The sequence below is a fragment of the Monodon monoceros genome, unplaced genomic scaffold, assembly GCF_005190385.1.
Source record: "Monodon monoceros isolate NGI ecotype Baffin Bay Population unplaced genomic scaffold, NGI_Narwhal_1 Super_Scaffold_18, whole genome shotgun sequence".
NCBI lineage: Eukaryota > Metazoa > Chordata > Mammalia > Artiodactyla > Monodontidae > Monodon > Monodon monoceros.
Genome location: NW_021703774.1, coordinates 164,244,697 through 164,263,423, shown reverse-complemented (window position 1 = coordinate 164,263,423; position 18,727 = coordinate 164,244,697). Strand labels below are relative to the sequence as shown.

Genomic DNA, 18,727 nt, shown 5'->3' with positions numbered 1-18,727 from the left:
CGTGTGTGGGTTTTATGTTTTCCTCCAAAGAGATCCATGTTTCTTTTATTAACGTAGCATATTCCTCATTCCATATTTAGCTTGTGGCTCTGTCAACCCCTGGTCCTTGACCACATGCCCTGGACAGCTATACATACACCACTCCGAAAAGTTCAGGTATAAAAAACTACTGAAAGGGCTTCCCTGGTGGCGCAGTGGTTGACAGTCCGCCTGCCGATGCAGGGGACACGGGTTCGTGCCCCGGTCCGGGAGGATCCCACATGCCGCGGAGCGGCGGGGCCCGTGAGCCATGGCCGCTGAGCCTGCGCGTCCGGAGCCTGTGCTCCGCAACGGGAGAGGCCACAACAGTGAGAGGCCCGCGTACCGCAAAAAAACAAAAAAAACCCACTACTGAAATATTCAAAGACGTCATGAACTTGTAAGTGAAAAAAGTTGATCATAAAACACAGTGAACCTATGGTTATTTGTAAAACAAAAGGTATGCTAACCTGCATAAATATTTGCCTAGAGAAAGAGCAAGAGCTCCACAGCCTAACACTGACGGTAATTACCTCCAGGTGGTGGACTTCAGGGAATTTTTACTTTCTTTTTAAGTTATCTCTATAGTCTGATTCTTCTACAGAAAACATGTGTCACTTTGGTGATAGGAAATAGCAGGAACCAAAGTTTTCGTTTCTTTTCTTTTTGGCCATGCCATGCGGCTTGAGGGATCTTAGTTCCCCGACCGGGGACTGAACCCGTGCCCGCTGCAGTGGAAGCGTGGAGTCCTAACCACTGGACCGCCAGGGAATTCCCCCAAAGTTTTCTTTATAAGGAAGGATGTTACTCCATAGTGCTGGCCACCCCACCATGCCTGCAACCCCTCGATGCCCAGACCTGCTGGGCCAGGCGCTTTTCCCCATAGGATGTGCCCCACGACCTTGCCCCTGGATCTGGGTCTATCCAAACCAAACCCCTCCCTATCCCACAGCCAGCCCTGACACCCCACCCAGGCCCAGCCAAGCTGACCCCTGCCCCGGCCCTGCTTGCCTCTTACCGAGCAGGCTCCGGTCTCTGGGTGGCACAGGTCTGAGTGGCCATTGCATTCGCAGAGCTCACAGTGGCCAAGGTAGAGTCCACTCCCAGTGCGCGTGTAGCCCGGGGCACAGTCCTGGGGGTAGAGGGGAGAGTTGGTCTCCGTCTCCATTGTGGTCCCACCCAGAGACAGCAGACCTAGAACCTGTCTCCTCCATCCCCCCTCCACCATCTAGACTCCCATTGGCTCTTGGCAGGGAAATTCCAGGCCCAGCTCTCCACCCCAGCATCCCCTCTTGGTAGCTCTCCTCCCCCATCTTCACTTTTCCAACACTCCAGAGCTGGGACAGTGTCGCCCCCATCCTGCCTGGCATCTCCAGTCGCTCTGGATATACTGAAATAACAGTTCATTCTTAATGGAGAACCCTTCTCCAGCCCCAGGACTTCAGCCCTGAAAATTCTTCTGGCAGGGTCTTTATTGAAAAACGTAACCCTGAGATGGAAAAAGGGAGTTCAGGAGACCTGGATTTGGAATGAGTCCTCGAAGACCTTTATGACTATGTTTACATTTGCTCAGTAAAGTGAAAGAGGCGGCACCCATATAACCGAGGACGTTTTTACACATCCTAAGTGAGTAATCATGGCTTCTGACAATAATGAATTTCTATTCGTTGCCCCTTCTTTGAAATCTCTCCAGGCCCTCGCTCCCCAACCATTTCAAAGGGATGTTTATAAATCTGTTTTGCTTCACTGTGGAAAACGTGCACCAAGGATTCTGCTTTCCCCAGGGGTTCTCCTTCAAAATGTGTTAAATTTTACAACCTCAAGGAACGTGAAGTTCATCTATTTGGATTTGAAAGTTCTTGTGGACACAGCAAAGGGGCGCAGATGGAAAGCTGCAGAGATGTGGACTTCCCACTGGGACTTCCTCGGTTGGGTGGGGGGCTAGCTGTTTCCACACTTGACCTCCCTGCCGCCCACTTGGCACTGCAGCCCTGCCCCTTTCCCTCCTGCGATCCCCCTTCCCCAGTTGCACATTCATTCATCCAATGTTCACTGGTTGCCTGCTCCGTGCCTAGGGATTCAGCGGTGAACAGTCAGCTCCGGCCCTGCCCTCGTGTTCAGTCTCCAGCTGAACCCTGCAAATGTTCTTGGAGTCCCTCCATCTGCCTGCCCTCTCTTCCACCCCCTACCGCCCTTCCCTCCCGACAGGACTCACTGTCTCTCCCCCGCCCCATCCATCTCATTCACTGGGGGCAGAGGAATTTTCCTGGGGTTCAGTTCCGACCCCAGCACTCCCTCAGCAGCTTGGCAGTCCCTGCTGGAGGGAGCCTTGCTCCAGGCCTGAGGAAGCACCCCCCACTCAGCTTTCCAGGGGTGACCCTTCTGCAGCACAGGCTATGTCCCCACACATTCCTCCTTCTGGGCTTCTGCTTCTTCTGCCCTCCCTGCCTAGAATGCTACTCCAGTCCACGCTGTTCACCACGCTGAGGCATTTCCATGCTCTGCGTTGGGCTAACTTGTGTCTGTCTCCGGCGGGCATCCTAGGAACATGAGCTGGGTCTTAACCTCTGCAGAGTGTAGCTATGTGCCCTTGGGTAAGTTGTGCACCCTTCAGCGCCTCATTTTTAAAAAAATCTGTTAAAAGGGGACAATTACACATCTCTCAGTGCTGTTGGGAAGAATAAATGAGATGTTGCTGAGTATACTAAAGTTATGACAGTAATCCCAGGTGGCCATGGAAGTCCCAGCTGGCCGCTTGCTGATCCAGCTGTGTTAGCGCAGAGGCATCTGGGCCGGTCACACTCACCTGGCAGGACGAGCCGACATAGCCCGGGGGGCAGCGGCATTCCTCCACCTCAAGGGCCCGGGGTCCCTCCGAGGGCCCGGGCTGGGCGACCTCCAGGCTGACCGCGCTGATGCTGGCTGCTAGCGGCATCGAGGAGAACGTGGCCCGGACCAGGAGCTCGTCCAGGTCAGCCAGTGCCATCAGGAGGTGCTCACGGGTGGCTGGCTGCCCATCAGGCCGGCGCCAGAATTCCTGGGTTGGTGGGGGAAGACAGCAAATGGGGGTGAGGGGCGTTGGGCTTTGTGTGCTGTTTCTGCAGTGCCCCCAGCCCCAACACCTGCCTTCCAGGCACTGGCCAAGGACTGTTAGCTGAGGATGGGGGGAGTGAGAGGCAGTGTAGCTGGCGTCAAAGCCAGGCTCCAAAGCAGGGTGGAGGGTGCAGAGGGTCAGACATGGTGTGGCCGAGTGCCTCTCACCTCTCGGAAAATGATCTCGTAGCTCTTCCTCTCCGGGCCCTGCAGTGCTGGCTGGGAGGCCACCAGCATGATGTTGTTGCCCTGGGGAGACACGAGTGGGCTTGGGAGGGGAACTGAGGGGCTCTCGGGGATAGTGGGCTCCTCTCCCAATCCCAGTCTCCTACCTCTCCAATCTCCCAAGCTCACGTACCCAAAGGAGTCAGGTACATGCCCACTACCCCATCTTCCAGCAGCTGGGCCTCTGCCTACATAGTGTCCAAACAGATGGTGGGGCGGGGGCATGGGCCTAACTAGTGGGTGGGTGCCAGGCCAGCTGAGTGCTGGACGGAAAGGAAAGAAACACTGAGGGTACCCCCAGCCTCCACCTTCCCCTTTTGCCCACTCGGTGTGGAATCCACGTGCTCACCGTGATCTGGACATCAGGGTCAGACAGCGGGCTGCCCTGGGCCCCCGCTGTGTAGGAGAGGGTGTACCGCAGCTTTCCACCATAGGCTGCCACCTGCAAGAGGCAAGCCCTGCAGTCACAACCTGACTCTGCCCTCCTCTGGGGTGTGTGCGACCAGATAGGTGAGGGGGGCAGAGTCTCTGGAGGCCTTTCTGCACCCGTGCTGTCCTCCCCACCCAACCGGAGGCCGGTGGTTGCCTAAGTGACAGGACATCTATCAGTTCCTTCACAGTCTCAGACCTGGTGGCAGTGACCCTGAGAAGCCTCTATTCTGTTTTATGGGGTTCCCCATTTCCCACTGTCTCACGATCCCAGCAAGCAAGCTCCAAGTCCCTTCCATTAAAGGAATTTCCCATAGAGCAGACAGGGGTAATGACTGTGACCACCCCAGGGAGGTTGCAGAAGGTTCAAAAGCTCTCAGCCATGGCGGGGGCAAGGGGATGCTGCAAGTTGCCCCTCAGAACTCTTGCCTCCTGGGTAGGTGGGTTTTGTTTGTTTGCTCAGAGTCCATTTTCCCCGTTGTTTTGAAAACTGTAGTCCTGGTTTCCTTTAAAGGAAACTATGTTCTACAGGCAGCCTGTGTGGTTTGAGGAGCCCGGCCCCTCCTCCTCTAAAGTGGAGACGTGAGCCAGGTCTGGCCAGTCTGCACATTCCACCGCTCCCTCTCTCTGCTCCAGCAGGGATGAGCATGTGAACCTGGTACTTCTGCCCTTTCTACTGCAACAGAAAAACCCCCTTTACTAGTCAGATTGGAAGCTGGAGAATGATGCCAGCTGAGATAAAGTCCTAATGAGCTCCTGGATCGAGCCATGCCTGATACCAGCTATCTTTGGGCTTTGCACTTTCATGAGCCAATAGATTCTTCGTTGTGGGCAAGCCAGCTGGACTCGGGTTTCCTATTGCTCACAACTGGAAGAGCCTTATGTTTGCTGCTGGGGGCTTCCACCTGGGCAGCCAAGGCCCCAGCTCTGCCCCACAGGACTTTCCTTTCTCTCCTCTGCCGCTAGGGCAGTTGTTCAGGTCAATACCACACTGTGTCAGGCCTAGCCCATTTGCTCATTTGTGTTCATTCAGTTGGTGAGCATTTATTAAACACCTACTGATGACATGCCAGGCCCTGGGCTACACAGGCCCTGAGGATGTTCTCCACAAGCTCAGGGCGAGGTAAGGAATTTAGGGGCATAACCAGATAACCATGAAACAGCTGGTTTCCCGTTTTCTTTGGATGCCAGCAAGTTCATCGCCATGTCTAGGACCAAGCTGCAGGTGTGCACAGCAGGGTGGCAACGGGAGCAGGCCCTGCAGTCTAAGACTGGGGTTCAAGTCCAGCTCTATTGGCTGGACAGCCTTGAGCAAGTCACTTAACTTCTCTGAGCCCAACTTTCCTCCTATGGAAATGGGAATAAAAATAATACCTACCTTGAAAGGTAGTATGAGGATTAAGTAATGCAGGCCACGTAAAACCCTGCACTCAGCACAGGGCCTGCTGGGCACACAGCCTCAGTGCTTGCTAACTCCCCTCATTGCGCCCAGCTCCACCTTGGCTCCAGCAAGCTTCCTACCTTCATTTCCCCCTGAACCAGCCTGTCTTGTCTGCTTCTCTGAATGTTATTTTCTTGCATATTGTGTGTATTCTTAAGAGGCACTCTAAATCATTTCTGGAACAATACTAGTACAAATGCAGTACTAATACTGACAATGACGAGGGTGATGACGGTGATTCCGGCATGACAGGAACGATAATCAGAGTAACACTGAACTCTGGGAGGCCAGGGTCTTATTCTGCCCATACACAGTACAGCACACAGTAAGTACTTAATGCTTCTTGAATGAATGAATGCAGTCCCAAGAGCTAGGTCAGTGATCTGGATACAGGGTAAAGGGAGACCAAAGAAGAGGTGGCTTACCTCCCAGTTAAGACAGCCTTTCTGCCAGGGGACTGTGGCTCGCTGAAGGGTAAGAGCTGAGCTGGGTTTGATCTCAGCCCTACTTTGACCTGAACGTGGGACCGCTCTCTGGGCCTTGGTCTACCCATTTGTGTCATAAAAGGTTTTGACAAAGGGCCCTCTGATATTTTAGGATTTGATGACACCCCTATTCCCCCACCCCCCCAAATCCTTGTTACCTTGTTCCCCAGGAAGGCTTTGGGCAGCTGCCAATAATAGAGGCTTTCAGGAAGCAGAGAGAAGCCTTTGTAGGAGAGAGAGAACTAGGACAGAAGGACAGGTGGTGAGAGTGGATCGAACAGGTCGGGGGCCAAAAGGTCAGAGATGGTCCCGACGGGGGTGAGAACAGACCCCAGAGGGAGACCCAGGAGGGCAGAGGGATAGAAACCCCACCCCCAGCCCCACAGCTTAGGTCCTGGCCCAGCTCTTTGGACAACTTGCTCCCCTGTCTAGACCCAGACACCCCAACTGCTCTCGCTGGCCGTGGTTTGGGTCGGTGTCTCCTCACATCTGGTGCTATGCCCCTTGTGGATCCCAAGATGATTTACGGGGCACACCAGAGAACATTTTAAAATTTAGTGGCTATTTTGGGACTACCCTGGTGGCACAGTGGTTAAGAATCCACCTGTCAATCCAGGGGACACGGGTTCAGTCCCTGGTCAGGGAAGATCCCACATGCCGCGGAGCAACTAAGGCCGTGCGCCACAACTACTGAGCCTGTGCTCTAGGGTCCAAGAGCCACAACTCCTGAGCCCGCGTGCCACAACTACTGAAGCCCACGCGCCTAGAGCCCGTGCTCTGCAAGAGAAGCCACTGCCATGAGAAGCCTGTGCACCGCAATGAAGAGTACCCCCCGCTCACCACAACTAGAGAAAGCCCATGTGCAGCAACAAAGACCCAATGCAGCCATAAATAAATAAACAAATAAATTAAAAAATTCAGTGGCTATTTTAATGTGTATTTAAAAATGTAAAGCTAGCATAACTGAGTTGGTATATGATTGGTTGAAAGAAAAAACTGGAGTAAATAACTGTCCAAGTGGTGTGCAGAAATGGCAGAATTTGTGAAATTGGTTCAGAAAAAACTGAAGTCTAGAAAACACGATGGGTGTGGGGGGGTGTCCCTTGGTGGTTGCTTTGGCACATACCTGAGAGCCTGCTGAGGAAGACAGAGAAGCGGAGGGGGAGGGGGACGGGGAGGGGGAGAGCAGAGCTGCTTGCAGAGCAGCTGCCGGCTGGGGATGGGGCGAGAGCCCCTGGGGAGGGGCCTGGGGGTGGGCAGCAAAGCTGGAAAGGAGCTGCCAGATCTCAGCATCCATCCGCCTCTGGGCCTCATCCGCCTGGGGGACCGAGAGAGGGAGGACAGAGGAAAGGAGCAGAAGGACAGAAAGGACACCATGAGGCTCTGCCTGCCCCCTGGTCGTGCCAGGCCCAACCAGCCGCCCACGCCTGTGCTATCTGTTCACAAGTGCCGATGCCTGAAGCTCTGGCCTTTGCACCTGCTGCCCTTTTGCTCCCCGTGAGACTGGTGGAGCTCCCTGGAATGGGCCCGGACTACGGGGAGAAGCTCATAGAGTGGGTGCCCCTGGTAAGAGAGGGGCAGACAGTTCTGCCCAAGCTCAGGCTAGAGGGGCTGGAGGCAGCCCCAGGGGCATATATGGTGCCGAAGACGGCTCCTTGGGCCTCACGTTCCGTGCATGCCCATGGTACCAGCCCAAGCCACTCACAGCTCTGTAATGCTTCCCAAGGGCAACACTGGCGTGGTCCCGGCATCAGGTTGGGGCCTGGCCTGGCCTGGGGGAAAATAACCCAGGAAGGCCAGGGCCTCAGCCCCAAGCTCCTACTTGGACTGTGCTCTCTGGTTGCTTCCCTGGGGCCCCTAGACACAGGCTGTCCCCAGCCAGGCCTTGGCTGTCCCTTGTGACAGCCACTGTGTCTGGCCCTTGCCCTGTGGGGGCCCCAGGATCCTCCCAGCAGCCACAGCTGCCTGCAACTGCTCCTCTGAGAGGGACGTGCAGTTCTGACGGGTAGAGGGCACAGGCCAGCTCAGACCCTCCCAGAGCCCCAGAGCTGGAGCCCTGGGGGGTGTCCTCTCCCCGTGGATATGGCGGCCAGAAAGGCCCACGCGGACTGGGGAGAAAGACGCATGCTCCCCTCTCCAGGCTGGCACACAGGGTTAACTCCAGGCCATGGAGGGCCATACAGACACAGACGGTTAATGGAGGCTGCTTGGGAGACAGCGCAGGGGTAACCTGGTGGGCCAGGTATAGTCACATGGTTTAGCATCAAGTTAGTTTCCCGGCTAACTCAGCCACCACTCTGGCCACAGACAGTTGGCACCAGGACCAGACCACACAGTAGATGAGGCACACACCCCTCCTGGTTCTAACTCCTGCTATCACAGGGCTTGGGCACAGCAGTGCCCTGACTGTGCGCCATCGGTCACGACCTGGGTCCACGTGTGCCCGGGGCGCTGGGCACCTCCCCACGCAGGGCTGAGGGCATCCAAGAACACACCATGCCCACGTCACATCAGTTTCACACCACTCAGATTGCGGGCCTACCTGGTGAGCCTGTCGCGTCCGCGCAAAATATGCCTCCCTCTGTGGGGCACAGGGAAATGCCAGGAGAGGGAGTCAGAGAGACAGAGAGAAAGGTCTGGAGCTGCAGGGCAGTAGGGAGGAAGACACGGAGGCCAGGAGAGGAGGAGAAAAGGCAGCCAGCCCTGGGAGGAGGCTGGGATACGTGGGTCTGTCCAAGGAACAGGGACAGGGCAGTCTTGAACACCCCCTCCTAAGTGTCCCTGACCTTCCTGGGGCCCGGGGCGTGGGGACACATTTGCTTGAACACCGGCCTCAGCCAGCAGGGGATGCCTGTACCAAGACCCACTTTCGCTGGGTGCCCCCAGGTGGCTCTGACCACTCACAGAACCCATTTGGGCGCCGTCCTGGAGTCCAGCCCAAGACCCTGCGCCCCACCGTGCCACTAACACCATCACCCCATCACCTCCACGCTAGACCATGACAGTGGAGGAGCAAAGACTCCGACTAGTGTAGTATTTAAGGGCGGCCTCTGACCTGGTTGGAATCCCAGCATTGCCACCTTCAGGCTGTGGGAGCCCAGGAAGTCACCTAACCTCTCTCACCTCAGTCTTCTCACTTACGCAACAGGGCAGTAGTTGTACTTAGCTCATACAGTTGTGATTTATGACATGTAAAAGTGCTTGCAACAGTGCCCAGCACAGAGTAAGAGATCAGTAAATATGACCTCTAATAAGAATTACCCAACACCAAGCACAGGGTTGACAGCACAGAGGGAATTCCATGTGTGAGCAAATGAATGAAACTGAAACTGTGTCTCACTTGTCCTTGTGTTTCCAGGGCCTCACTCAGGACCTGTTTGTTGACTAACTGCGCGGAAGCTAATAATCATTAACAGGCGAGCACTTATTATGCACGAGGCATGAGCTCTAATCCTCCGAACTGCTTTGGAGCTGAGGTTTATCAAAAGGCAGCCAGCTGGGAAGCGGCAGGGCTGGGTTTAGACCGAGGCCTATATGACCCCAAAGGCTGCACGCTTAACCATGACATGGCTGATGCCTCCCTGCCAGCCTAAACTGCTCTGAGGTCAACTCGTGTCTGAGTCCCTGCTGGCCCCAGGGCTTGGCAGGGGCCTGGCTCAGAGCTGGCGATCAGGCAGGGTCTGCCAGGCCCTGCTGCATGTCACACCTTGTCTCCCTGGTATGTCTCCGGCAGCTGCCAGTAGAAGGACTCGTGGCCAAGGTTAGCGAAGTTGCCAAAAGTAAGCTGGGCACCCTCGGGCACCGGTTCCACGGTGAAGCCTCCTGTCAGGTGGCTGTTCCGCTGTGGGTTCACCAGGGTGAAGCCTTGGAAGTCCCCAGGGGCAAAGTGGGTGGAGATCTGGCAGCAGAAGGACAAGGGTCAGCCTGGGCACTGGGGCAGGCACCTTGGTGGGGGAGGGGCAGGGATGGGCATTACATTGGGGAATGGGGGGATGGTGAGACCAGGGCTAGGACAGAAATAATGGGGAAATGGAGAGGACATTTGGGGGAAGGAGGGGGTTGGGGTCAGTGATGACATACGCAATAATGGGGTCATGGGGAGGGCATTAGGGGCGGGGGCGAGGGTTGCTGGGATCTGTGCTTACATGGGCAGTGACGGAGGCATGGGGATGCCACTGGGCTAGGCTTCTCACCTGCCCTGCCCTAGTGATGAGCCAGGAGAGGCCGGCAGCAGGCCCCGGTGCCGGGGCAGTGTAGGGGCTCTTACCAGGTGGCGTGTGTAGGAAGAGCTGGTGCACTGCTGGGTGACGCCCATGCAGAAGCAGGGCAGGCAGCCAACCGGGTTGCTGGCGCTCAGGTGAAAGTGGTGGGGCCGGCAATAGCTGCAGGTGAGGCCTTCCACCTGGGCCTGGAGGATGGGTAGAAAGGGGGGAGCGGGGAGCTTGGATGGCTCTCTTGCACCTTCAGCAGCCTTTGAGGCCAGGCTTCCCAGCCACGTCCAGCAGTTCTGGGGAGCCCCTGCTGCCCCCATGCCTAGGCCCCAGCTCCCACCAGGTGCTGCCTGACTTCCCACGAGGCCCCGAGCAGTGGGGCAGAGACGCGTCCTGCGAGGAAGGGTGGCGGGGGCGTAGGGACAGCCCTGAGGGTATGGTGACAGGGAAGGCCTGGCAACCGCCGTGGCTGCGGTTCAGGGCCTCGTGGAGGGCAGGGGTTTGTACTAACCTTGCACTGGCATTGTCCAGCAGAGTCACACTGGTCGCTGATGCTGCCCTGGGGGTCACAGCCACAGCCGGTCGGCTCTGGCAACTGGCCGTCTCCTGAGGTGGAGGGAAGCCACAGCTGGAACCCCAAACCTGCCACCGAGCATCCCCATTTTCACCACCCTCTGGGCATCTAACTCGCCACCTGAGAGAGGAAGTGTTTGCTTCTGAACACCTACCACGCCCAGGCGTTATACACATTCACAGCAGCCCTCTGGGGTACGTGGGCCTTTCACTGCCCCCGTTTTACAGATAAAGAAGCCGAGGCTCAGAAAGGTAAAAGTCACTTGCCACAGGTTGAAGGAGAACAAAGGCTCTGTCCTAGCTCCACCCCTAGGGTAGCCCGATCCCAAAAGCCTCCCCAACCAGACTCACTTCGACAAGGCTGGCCCTGGCTGGGGTTGCCATAGTAACCTGGGGCACACCTGTGGTGAGAGAAAGCACTGGGTGAATGAAAGGAAGAACCACAGAATCCAGGACTGTGCTGGGGGCCCCCGTATTGGACTCAATGACCTCAGAGTGCTGGAAGGAAACTATTAGCCTAACTCACCCATTTCACAGATGGGGAAATAGGTGGGAGAAGAAGGGCAGGAACATGCCCAGCATGGTCAGTCCTCAAACCCAGGACTTTCAGCAAGAATGAGGGGTTTTTTGGGAAGATTCTGGCCTGGTTGGGGCAGGGGGGCAGGGGGTGTTGGGAGTTGGGGGTAAACTGCAGGCCCAGATCTCTGAGGGCCTCGAATGCCAGGCTAAAGGTTTAGGCTCTCGGGTAAAGGAGGTGATTGTCTTCTGGGGGCCTTTGTGAGGCAGAGTGGGCGGATTCTGGTTCCTTCTGGTCAGGAGGGCTGGGCCTAGCCTTACTCCAGGGGCAGCCCCTCCTGCATGCTCCCCACCCTGCCCGCACCTGTCTCACCTCTCACAATGACGCCCGCTGTGGCCTGGGGAACACGCATCACAGGTGGGGTGGCCATCTGTGTCCAGAAAGCAAGTGTGGGTGGCTCTGTGGGTGTGGGGGGCAAATTTCCAGTTAGAAGGTCAGCAGCTCTTCTTTTAGGACCAGGGCAGGAGGGAGAGGAGGAGCGGGCATGTGAGTTAACGTGTCCTGAGTGCCAGCTACATGCCAGGCTCCATGCTAAGGGTTCCATGGCATCATCTCATGCTCACACCAGGGGCCAAGGTGGAGGTACATCATTATCGCCATTTCACAGATGAAGAAATTGAGGCCCAGAGAGAGAAGTGTATCTTATACAAAGTGACACCTTGAGGAAGTGGTGAGGCCACGATTTAACCACTGCCTCTCAGAAGGGTCTGGGAAGAAGGGAATCGGGGACAGGGCAATGGACGTTTCAGGAAAGGGCAGGTACAGGCAGGGACTGGACGCACTGGCCAGCAGCGGGGGCTCCACGACAGGGGCATGGCTGGCAGTCTTGTGGTGTCCCATGCTGGGCATCCCCGTAATATCCAGGCTGGCACTGCTCACATCGGGGGCCTTCTGTGTGGTGCTGGCAGCCCTGTGGGGGGGCGGGGGGTAGAACGTGGGTTGAGGCTGAGCCCCTGGAGGCCACAGATCCCTGGGGTAGGAAAGAAGGAGGGTGGGACTCACCTGGCAGGAACCTGTTTCGGGCTCACAGACCTCTGCGTGGCCATGGCAGCTGCAACGTTCGCAGGTGCCCAGGTAGAGGCCGCTGGGCATGCGTGTATAGCCTGTGTCACAGTCCTGGGGGCAGGAAGATGACGGTGGAGGGACTTCCTCAGCAGGGGCCATTCTGGGAAGGGACCACTGGATGGCTGGGGTGGGCTTGGGGAGGTGGGAGAGCTAAAGGAGGAGGAGCCAGCAAGCACTGTGGAGGGAGCTGGCTGGACAGGTGGGTGGGGCCCAGGGCTCACCTGGCAGGATGGGCCACGGTACCCAGGTGGGCAGGTACACTGCTCCACTTCCAGTGCAGGGTCCTGGCCGGTGTCCTCAGGCACAGCCACATCCATGCTGATGCCAGAGACCCTGGGTGTGGCAAGACCCACTATGAATGAGCACTCGCGCTGGGCCTGGCACCCCTGGAGCCCTACACGCTATCACCTCATTAATCCTCCCAGCAGCCCTGCTGTGATGCTCCTGGGGCCCCGTCCAGCTCCCTGACTGGGCGTCCATGCCCCAGCAGCTGCAAGGGCTGTGGTGAAAGGCTTATACCTGTAACTTCCTCCAGGGAATGAGCATTCCTTGCCAGGAGAGGTCACACTGTCCCACTCCCTTGGGGTGACCAATGACAGACTGACCCAGGGTCCAAAGTCCCTCTGCCTCAAGGCAGGATGACTCTGCAGGGCTCCATGGGGATGAGACCGAGGCTGGTCTTCACCTGACACCGCTTCCTTGCCTGGCCACTTCTCCCTCCTGTGTCCCTCCCTCCCAGGTTCTCCTTGTCAATCACGGGCACCCAAATCCCCATCTCAGCCTTTGCTTCTTGGGGACCTGATCTAAGACAAGCCTTCTGAGGGAGGTACTGTTATAATCTCCATTTTACAGATGGGGAAAATGAGGCACAAGAAGGCCGCAGAGCTAGAAAGCAGCAGAGCTGGCAGTCTGGATGCATCACGTCGCACCGCTTAGCCTGGAGCCACCCCCAAGTCCCCTCCGGTCCTCCCGCCCCGGGCCCAGACACCTGCTCTCCGCTGGCCGCTGGGTGTAGGATGCCTGGATCAGGAGGGTGTCGATGCCCGCCAGTGCCATCAGCAGGTGCTCCCGCGTGGCCGGCTGCCCGTCAGGCCGCTGCCATGCTTGCTGCCGAGGAAAGAGCTTATGGGCTGCAGCCCCTGACAGCCTGACACCTGAGTGAGAGGGGCAGGGGGCCTGCCCGCCTCCCCCCGGGGGTCTCCTGGGATGGCGTTGCTCACCTCTCGGAAGGGCACGGTGAAGGTGCTGGGCTGGCCGGGGCTAGGCTCCTGGGAAGTGTGATGCTCCAAGATAATGTTATTGCCCTGCAGTACCACCAGCGGCTGCCTGTGCAGGGCTGCGGAGCCAGGCTGGGGCTGCTGGGTCACCGTAAAGCGCAGCTCTCCGCCATAGGAGGTCACCTGGGACACAAGGCAGACAGGTGCTCAGCTGGGGCCCCCACCGTCGGGCCCTGCCACTGCTCCGGCCACCTCCTCCGCCTCTTCTCCAAAGGTACCATGCTGCCTGGAATTCCCTTTCTCTTCCCACCCCCCACCCACCTTGTCCCCCAGGAAGCGTGAAGGGAGGCTCCAGAAGTAGGGCCCAGACGGGAGGCTGTGGAAGGAGGAGAAGACCAGTTCCCCGGGCATGGGTGACGAGATGCCCTCGCTGGTGTTGTGGGTGCCCGCGGCGTTCGTCAGGCTGAACGGAGTGGGCTCCTCAGAGGCCCCCAGCACCTGTGCGGCAGGGGGAGAAGAGGCCGGGATGGGGGCCGTGGCCTGTGACTGGCCCTTGGTCCACCCAGCCCTGGGCTTGGCGGTCCCGCCAGTCTGCCAAACCACCCGCCTCGTGTAGGTACCTGTGCGCGGCTCCAGGAGGAGCTGGTGCACTGGCGACTGACGCCCATGCAGAAGCACTTGAGGCAGCCGTCAGGGTTGCGGGTGCTCAGGTGGAAAGATCCAGCGACACACTCGTTGCACAGGCGCCCCACCACGTTGCTCTGCAGGCACAGAGCTGGGAGCTGCAGGGTGGCCCACAGGAGGGGCTGCCTGGAGCTTCCGGTCCAATCCACCCATATTCTAGATGGGAACCCAAGGCCAGAGGGAGCCGTGAAAAGAGCACACGTATGAGGGCGGCCACCATGTGAGCAATAAATTAACGGGAGCTTATACAACCAATCGTTTTTCTCTTTTCTCTTTGGTTGCTAGGGGGCTCACGAATAAATTTTCGACTTGAAATATAGCAACGTGGTCAGAATAATTACTGCTACTATGAATGGAGTGTTTCATGAACTGTGCTAGTTTCTATTCAACCAGCACCTCAATTAACTCCTCTAAGTCCCTTGAGAGGGATGTGACATCTCTATGCTTCACACGAGGAAACTGAGGCTCAGGAATGGGAAATGATTTACACAGGGTTCCTCAGCTTGCTAACCCACTCTGGGATGTAACATCAGGAATGCCTGATTCCAAAATCTGCCCAGTTCTTTTTTCTGCAGACACTTGATGCTCCCACCCTCAATGCAAACCATTTCCCTCCTCTGAGCCCCCATCTCCTCATCTGTGAATTGGTGATGCTACTAGCTACACCATTGTGTCAATGTGGAATGAAAGCACGGTTAAAGCAAAGGTACAGTACAGCTATAACCGTCACACAAAGAATGACTAGCAAAGGACCTGAGACTTGAACCCAGGTCACCTGCCACCCCAAACCAGTGCTCCTTCCTGATGCCGGGCCACCTCTCGTGAAGGGGAAGACGAGCCCACCAGGCCCATCCGCCTGCAGCTAGGTCACCACCCACTGGCCAAGGAGCGATGGAGAGGATGGAGCCTCCTTCCTCCCTCTCCCAGCTGTGTGCTGGGACCCAAGGCCCCTGGGGTGGGGGAGGGGAGGGCACGCGTACCTTACAGAGGCAGGCCTCTCCAGAGGTCCCCGTGCTGCCTCGCTCATCACAGCGCACAATCTGCTGGTCTGGAGACACAAAGTAGGTGTGGGCAGGCAAGACGGGAGTGGGATGGACGTAATCTGGACAGAGTGGGGCGGCTCTCCAAGGATCATGGGGTTCGTGCTGGACTCGGGGACTGGGGCCTGGTGGGCAGCCTGGGGAGGTGCCAGGGGATGGTGGCTGCGATACTCACTGGTGGGCCTGCACTTCCCGCCGGGCTGGACGGGGTTGCCCTCGTATCCGGGGGCACAGCTGGGGGAGGGAGAGGGTTGTCAACGGCACTCCCATGCCTCCACCCATGATGGCCTGCTTCTCCCAGCCCCCATCGGCTCTCCCTCACCTCTCACATCGGCGGCCCGTGTAGCCTGGGGCACATGCATCACACGTGGCTTGGCCATCCGTGTCCAGGAAGCAGGTATCTGAGAACCTGTGGGTACCAAGCGGACAGGACATGGGGCAGGGCTGCGATGATGGGCCAGGCGAGGGCTTACAGTCCCACTCTGGGAATGACTGCTGTCCACAGGGACACGACAGGCTATGAAGCCCACCTGCTCTTGGTCTGCAGCCTCATAGCAACACTAGGAAGACAGATGGGCCCATTGTATGGAAAAGGAAGCAGGCCTGGAGAGGTCAAGGGGCCTAGTATAATTTAGCGACCAGGTGAAGATCTGAACCCAGGCAGGTCTCCCATCTCCCTGCCCAGAGGATGCCCCTAGCCTGCAGCACTCCCCACTCCCTCAGCCCTATGTGCCCCATCTCGAGCTGGGTCTGACCTGCGGGAGGCGTCGATGTATGGGCAAGGGCAGGGCCGGCAGGCAGTGGCTGTGGCCTTGGTGGCGTCACCAAAGAAGCCGGCCTTGCATTTGTTGCACTGTGGCCCCTCTGTGTTGTGCTGACAGTTCTGGAAGGAAGGGGCGGGAGTGGTTCAGGTTCTACAGAGCAGCCCTCTGACCCCAGCGTGAGGCCACGTTGGACCAGATGGGCTCCTTGAGGGTGGGCTTTTGAGGCTAGCTGCATCAGCCTCTCCCATCATGCTGGAACTACCCCACAGCTTTGCAGACAGGGGAGCACCCAGCTCCATCCTGACGGGGAGCTCACCACCTCACGTGGCAGCCTGTCCCACAAGGTTCCAAATGCCTGCTTTGTATTGACCTAAACCCACATTCTTCTTCCAGTCCGCACCCACTGGCTAGTTTTGCCTTCTGTAGGCCGTTCCTTCTACCCCTGACAGCTCTTCAGGGATTTGGAGATAACAGTTTTCCCTGCTTGAAGCTTCCTTCTGTCAGCTCCACAATCCCAGCTCCCTCCACCATTCCTAAGACATAATGCATGATTTATAGGCTCCTTCCTCTCAGGAATGCCCTGCTAAGGGCCATGCTTTACACAGTACTCTCCAGGATTGGTCTGACCAAGGTGGAAGAGAGTAGCTCTTTCACCTCTCCTATCTGGACATAATATCTCTGTTAACGCATCCACAGGTCATGATAGCTTGGGTGGCAGCCGTGGCAGTCACTCTGGAGGCTTATGGTAAGCTCTGGGTACAAGGAAGCCTCAGCCTGAACCTCCCGCTGGGCCCTTGCCCCTAGCCAGGATCCAAGTACCAGCTGGCATGACTCACCAGGCAGTGGCCATACACAGGGTCACAGGAGCTGGCATGGCCATTGCAGTTGCAGCCAGAGCAGGTGCCCAGGTAGGGCCCACCAGGCACCCGGGTGAAGTGGGCATCACAGCTCTCACAGGACAAGCCGGAATAGCCAATGGGGCATCTGTGGGGACAGGACCAAGACAGTGGCTGCAAGAACCATGAGGCCTTGCTGTTTCTCCCCTATCTTTGCCAGGGTCCCTGTGGTCCCCGGCCCTGCTGGGTCAGGCACCTGCACTCCTCTACGCTGTGGGCGCGGCCATGGCTGGTAGCGTAGGTGACAGTGGTATCCATGGAGATGTCACTCAGCCCCACGCTGGCCATCTTGGCGTTGTACACGGTCTGGATGAGCACAGCTTCCAGGCTCTGCAGCACCAGCAGCATCTCCGCTCGCTGCACTGGCTGGCCAGACTCATGGACCCAGTGCTCCTGAGTGTGGACAAAGGTGGGAGGGGTCATGCATCAGCACCTGCCCAGCCTGTACCCCCTTCACCGCCAGCCCTGAGGGATCAGGCCCCACACACCTCAGAGAAGTGGACTTGGCGCAGGTTCACAGAACCGGGCTGGGTGGGTGTGTGGCCTCGGGAGAGCAGGCGATGTCCGGCGCCCACCAGGACCACGTCTGGCCGCTGCACTGGCTCCAGCATGCCACGTGCCAGCTCATAGCGCACCTTGTAGCGCAGGGAGCCACCGTAGGAGTCCACCTGGCCGAGATAGGGCAGATCAGGGCTGGGCCAGTCATGGGCATGCTTGATTCCCACTGTGTGTCCACTCGTTCCCCTCCTCCCTCACTCTGCATAGCCGGTACTGCGTGTCCAGCACGGAGCTGGGCACAGGGAAGCAGAGATGGGTGCGACTTGGGTTCTGCCTTAGGGATACTCAGTCCAATTTGGGGGAGGAGTCTGATAATACTGTGTAAAAGGTGCCCAGGGAGGCCGGAGGAGGGCACTGGGCCCAGCTCAGACATGGCGAGTGATCCGAGAGGGCTTTCCAACAGCTGAGTCAGCATTCCTTCCAACCTGACAATGGCAGGCCTGACCCTGCCCTGAATGAATGAGCTGCTGCCCATGGGGGGCTGCGCTGGGGCAAGACAACACGTCTCCCAGAGCAAAGACTGCCCTGCTGCCCCCCAGCTTCAGAGGGAGCAGAGCCCAGGCAGGTTCTGGGCATGTGCAGCAGGGCTCAGCCACCTCCCCATCCAGGGCAGCAGCCCAGCCTGTCACCTTGTTGCCCAGGAACTGCTCAGGCAGAGCCCAGAAAGAGTCATGGACCAGGAAGCGTCGGGACAAGTCGACCAGCTGGAACTCCTGCAGAGCGGTGTCGATCTGCAGCTGGGTGGAGGAGAGGGGCGGCATGCCAGGCTGCGTGGGCGTCGTCACATTCACGCCTGGGTGGCAAAGGGGAGGGGTGAGGGCCATGCATGTTCTGGCCTGAGATAGCCCCCTTGAGGGGCTGTAACCCAGAGAGATGGGAAAGTTTTGGGAGAAGTGTGATTTAGAGAGAACGTTAGTCTCTCTCCCAAAGTCAAATAAAAGCAAAGTTTTTTTTTCCTCCTGAAGTTCTGGAGCGTCTCCCAAAGCATGCTCTGAGCAAAGCCAATGCTTCAGAATGATGGCTGGGAACGATCTGGGAACCCCAGGGTCAAGGAAAGGTCAAGGGGATTTTTTGCAGCAGGACTTTTCAGAGCCTTTGCTTGCCAACAGATCCATGGACTGTCAGGGTTGGAACAGCCCTCAGGAGGCAGTAGAGAGCTACCCAGGGCTGAAGAATGGGCACCCAAGTCCTGGTTCCACCACCCTCCAGATGTGTGATCTGAGCAAAGGCCTCAGTTTCTCTATCTGTAAAATGGGGGTAATAGTGGCTTGCCTCACAGGGTTATTAGGAAGCTAAAATGAACAAACTGATATAAAATGCTTAAAACAGAATGTGGCACAAAGGAGGTTAGCTGTTACTGTTGCTGTTATTATGACGGGTCATCTAGTCCAGCCCTCTCCTACACACACACACACACACACACACACACACACACACACACACACACACAC

General features: G+C 57.5%; 1 protein-coding gene across 1 annotated transcript in view; it reads right to left on the bottom strand.

Moving 5' to 3' along the window:
* The window catches only part of HSPG2 (heparan sulfate proteoglycan 2), a 102,065-nt gene that overhangs the window by 33,830 nt on the left and 49,508 nt on the right, over positions 1-18,727 (bottom strand). Inside the window, exons 14-37 of the mRNA XM_029227271.1 lie at positions 17,906-18,069; positions 17,207-17,386; positions 16,915-17,111; positions 16,659-16,806; positions 15,814-15,941; positions 15,381-15,467; positions 15,234-15,292; positions 14,999-15,066; positions 13,955-14,095; positions 13,656-13,832; positions 13,338-13,517; positions 13,106-13,224; positions 12,339-12,450; positions 12,055-12,168; positions 11,835-11,962; positions 11,365-11,451; positions 10,827-10,876; positions 10,414-10,508; positions 9,959-10,099; positions 9,398-9,589; positions 3,686-3,778; positions 3,280-3,360; positions 2,825-3,055; positions 1,037-1,150 (exon numbers count right to left, since the gene is read on the bottom strand). Of these exons, the coding sequence (XP_029083104.1) occupies positions 1,037-1,150; positions 2,825-3,055; positions 3,280-3,360; positions 3,686-3,778; positions 9,398-9,589; positions 9,959-10,099; positions 10,414-10,508; positions 10,827-10,876; positions 11,365-11,451; positions 11,835-11,962; positions 12,055-12,168; positions 12,339-12,450; positions 13,106-13,224; positions 13,338-13,517; positions 13,656-13,832; positions 13,955-14,095; positions 14,999-15,066; positions 15,234-15,292; positions 15,381-15,467; positions 15,814-15,941; positions 16,659-16,806; positions 16,915-17,111; positions 17,207-17,386; positions 17,906-18,069 (3,086 nt within the window). The remainder of the gene's footprint in view (positions 1-1,036; positions 1,151-2,824; positions 3,056-3,279; positions 3,361-3,685; positions 3,779-9,397; positions 9,590-9,958; positions 10,100-10,413; positions 10,509-10,826; positions 10,877-11,364; positions 11,452-11,834; positions 11,963-12,054; positions 12,169-12,338; positions 12,451-13,105; positions 13,225-13,337; positions 13,518-13,655; positions 13,833-13,954; positions 14,096-14,998; positions 15,067-15,233; positions 15,293-15,380; positions 15,468-15,813; positions 15,942-16,658; positions 16,807-16,914; positions 17,112-17,206; positions 17,387-17,905; positions 18,070-18,727) is intronic.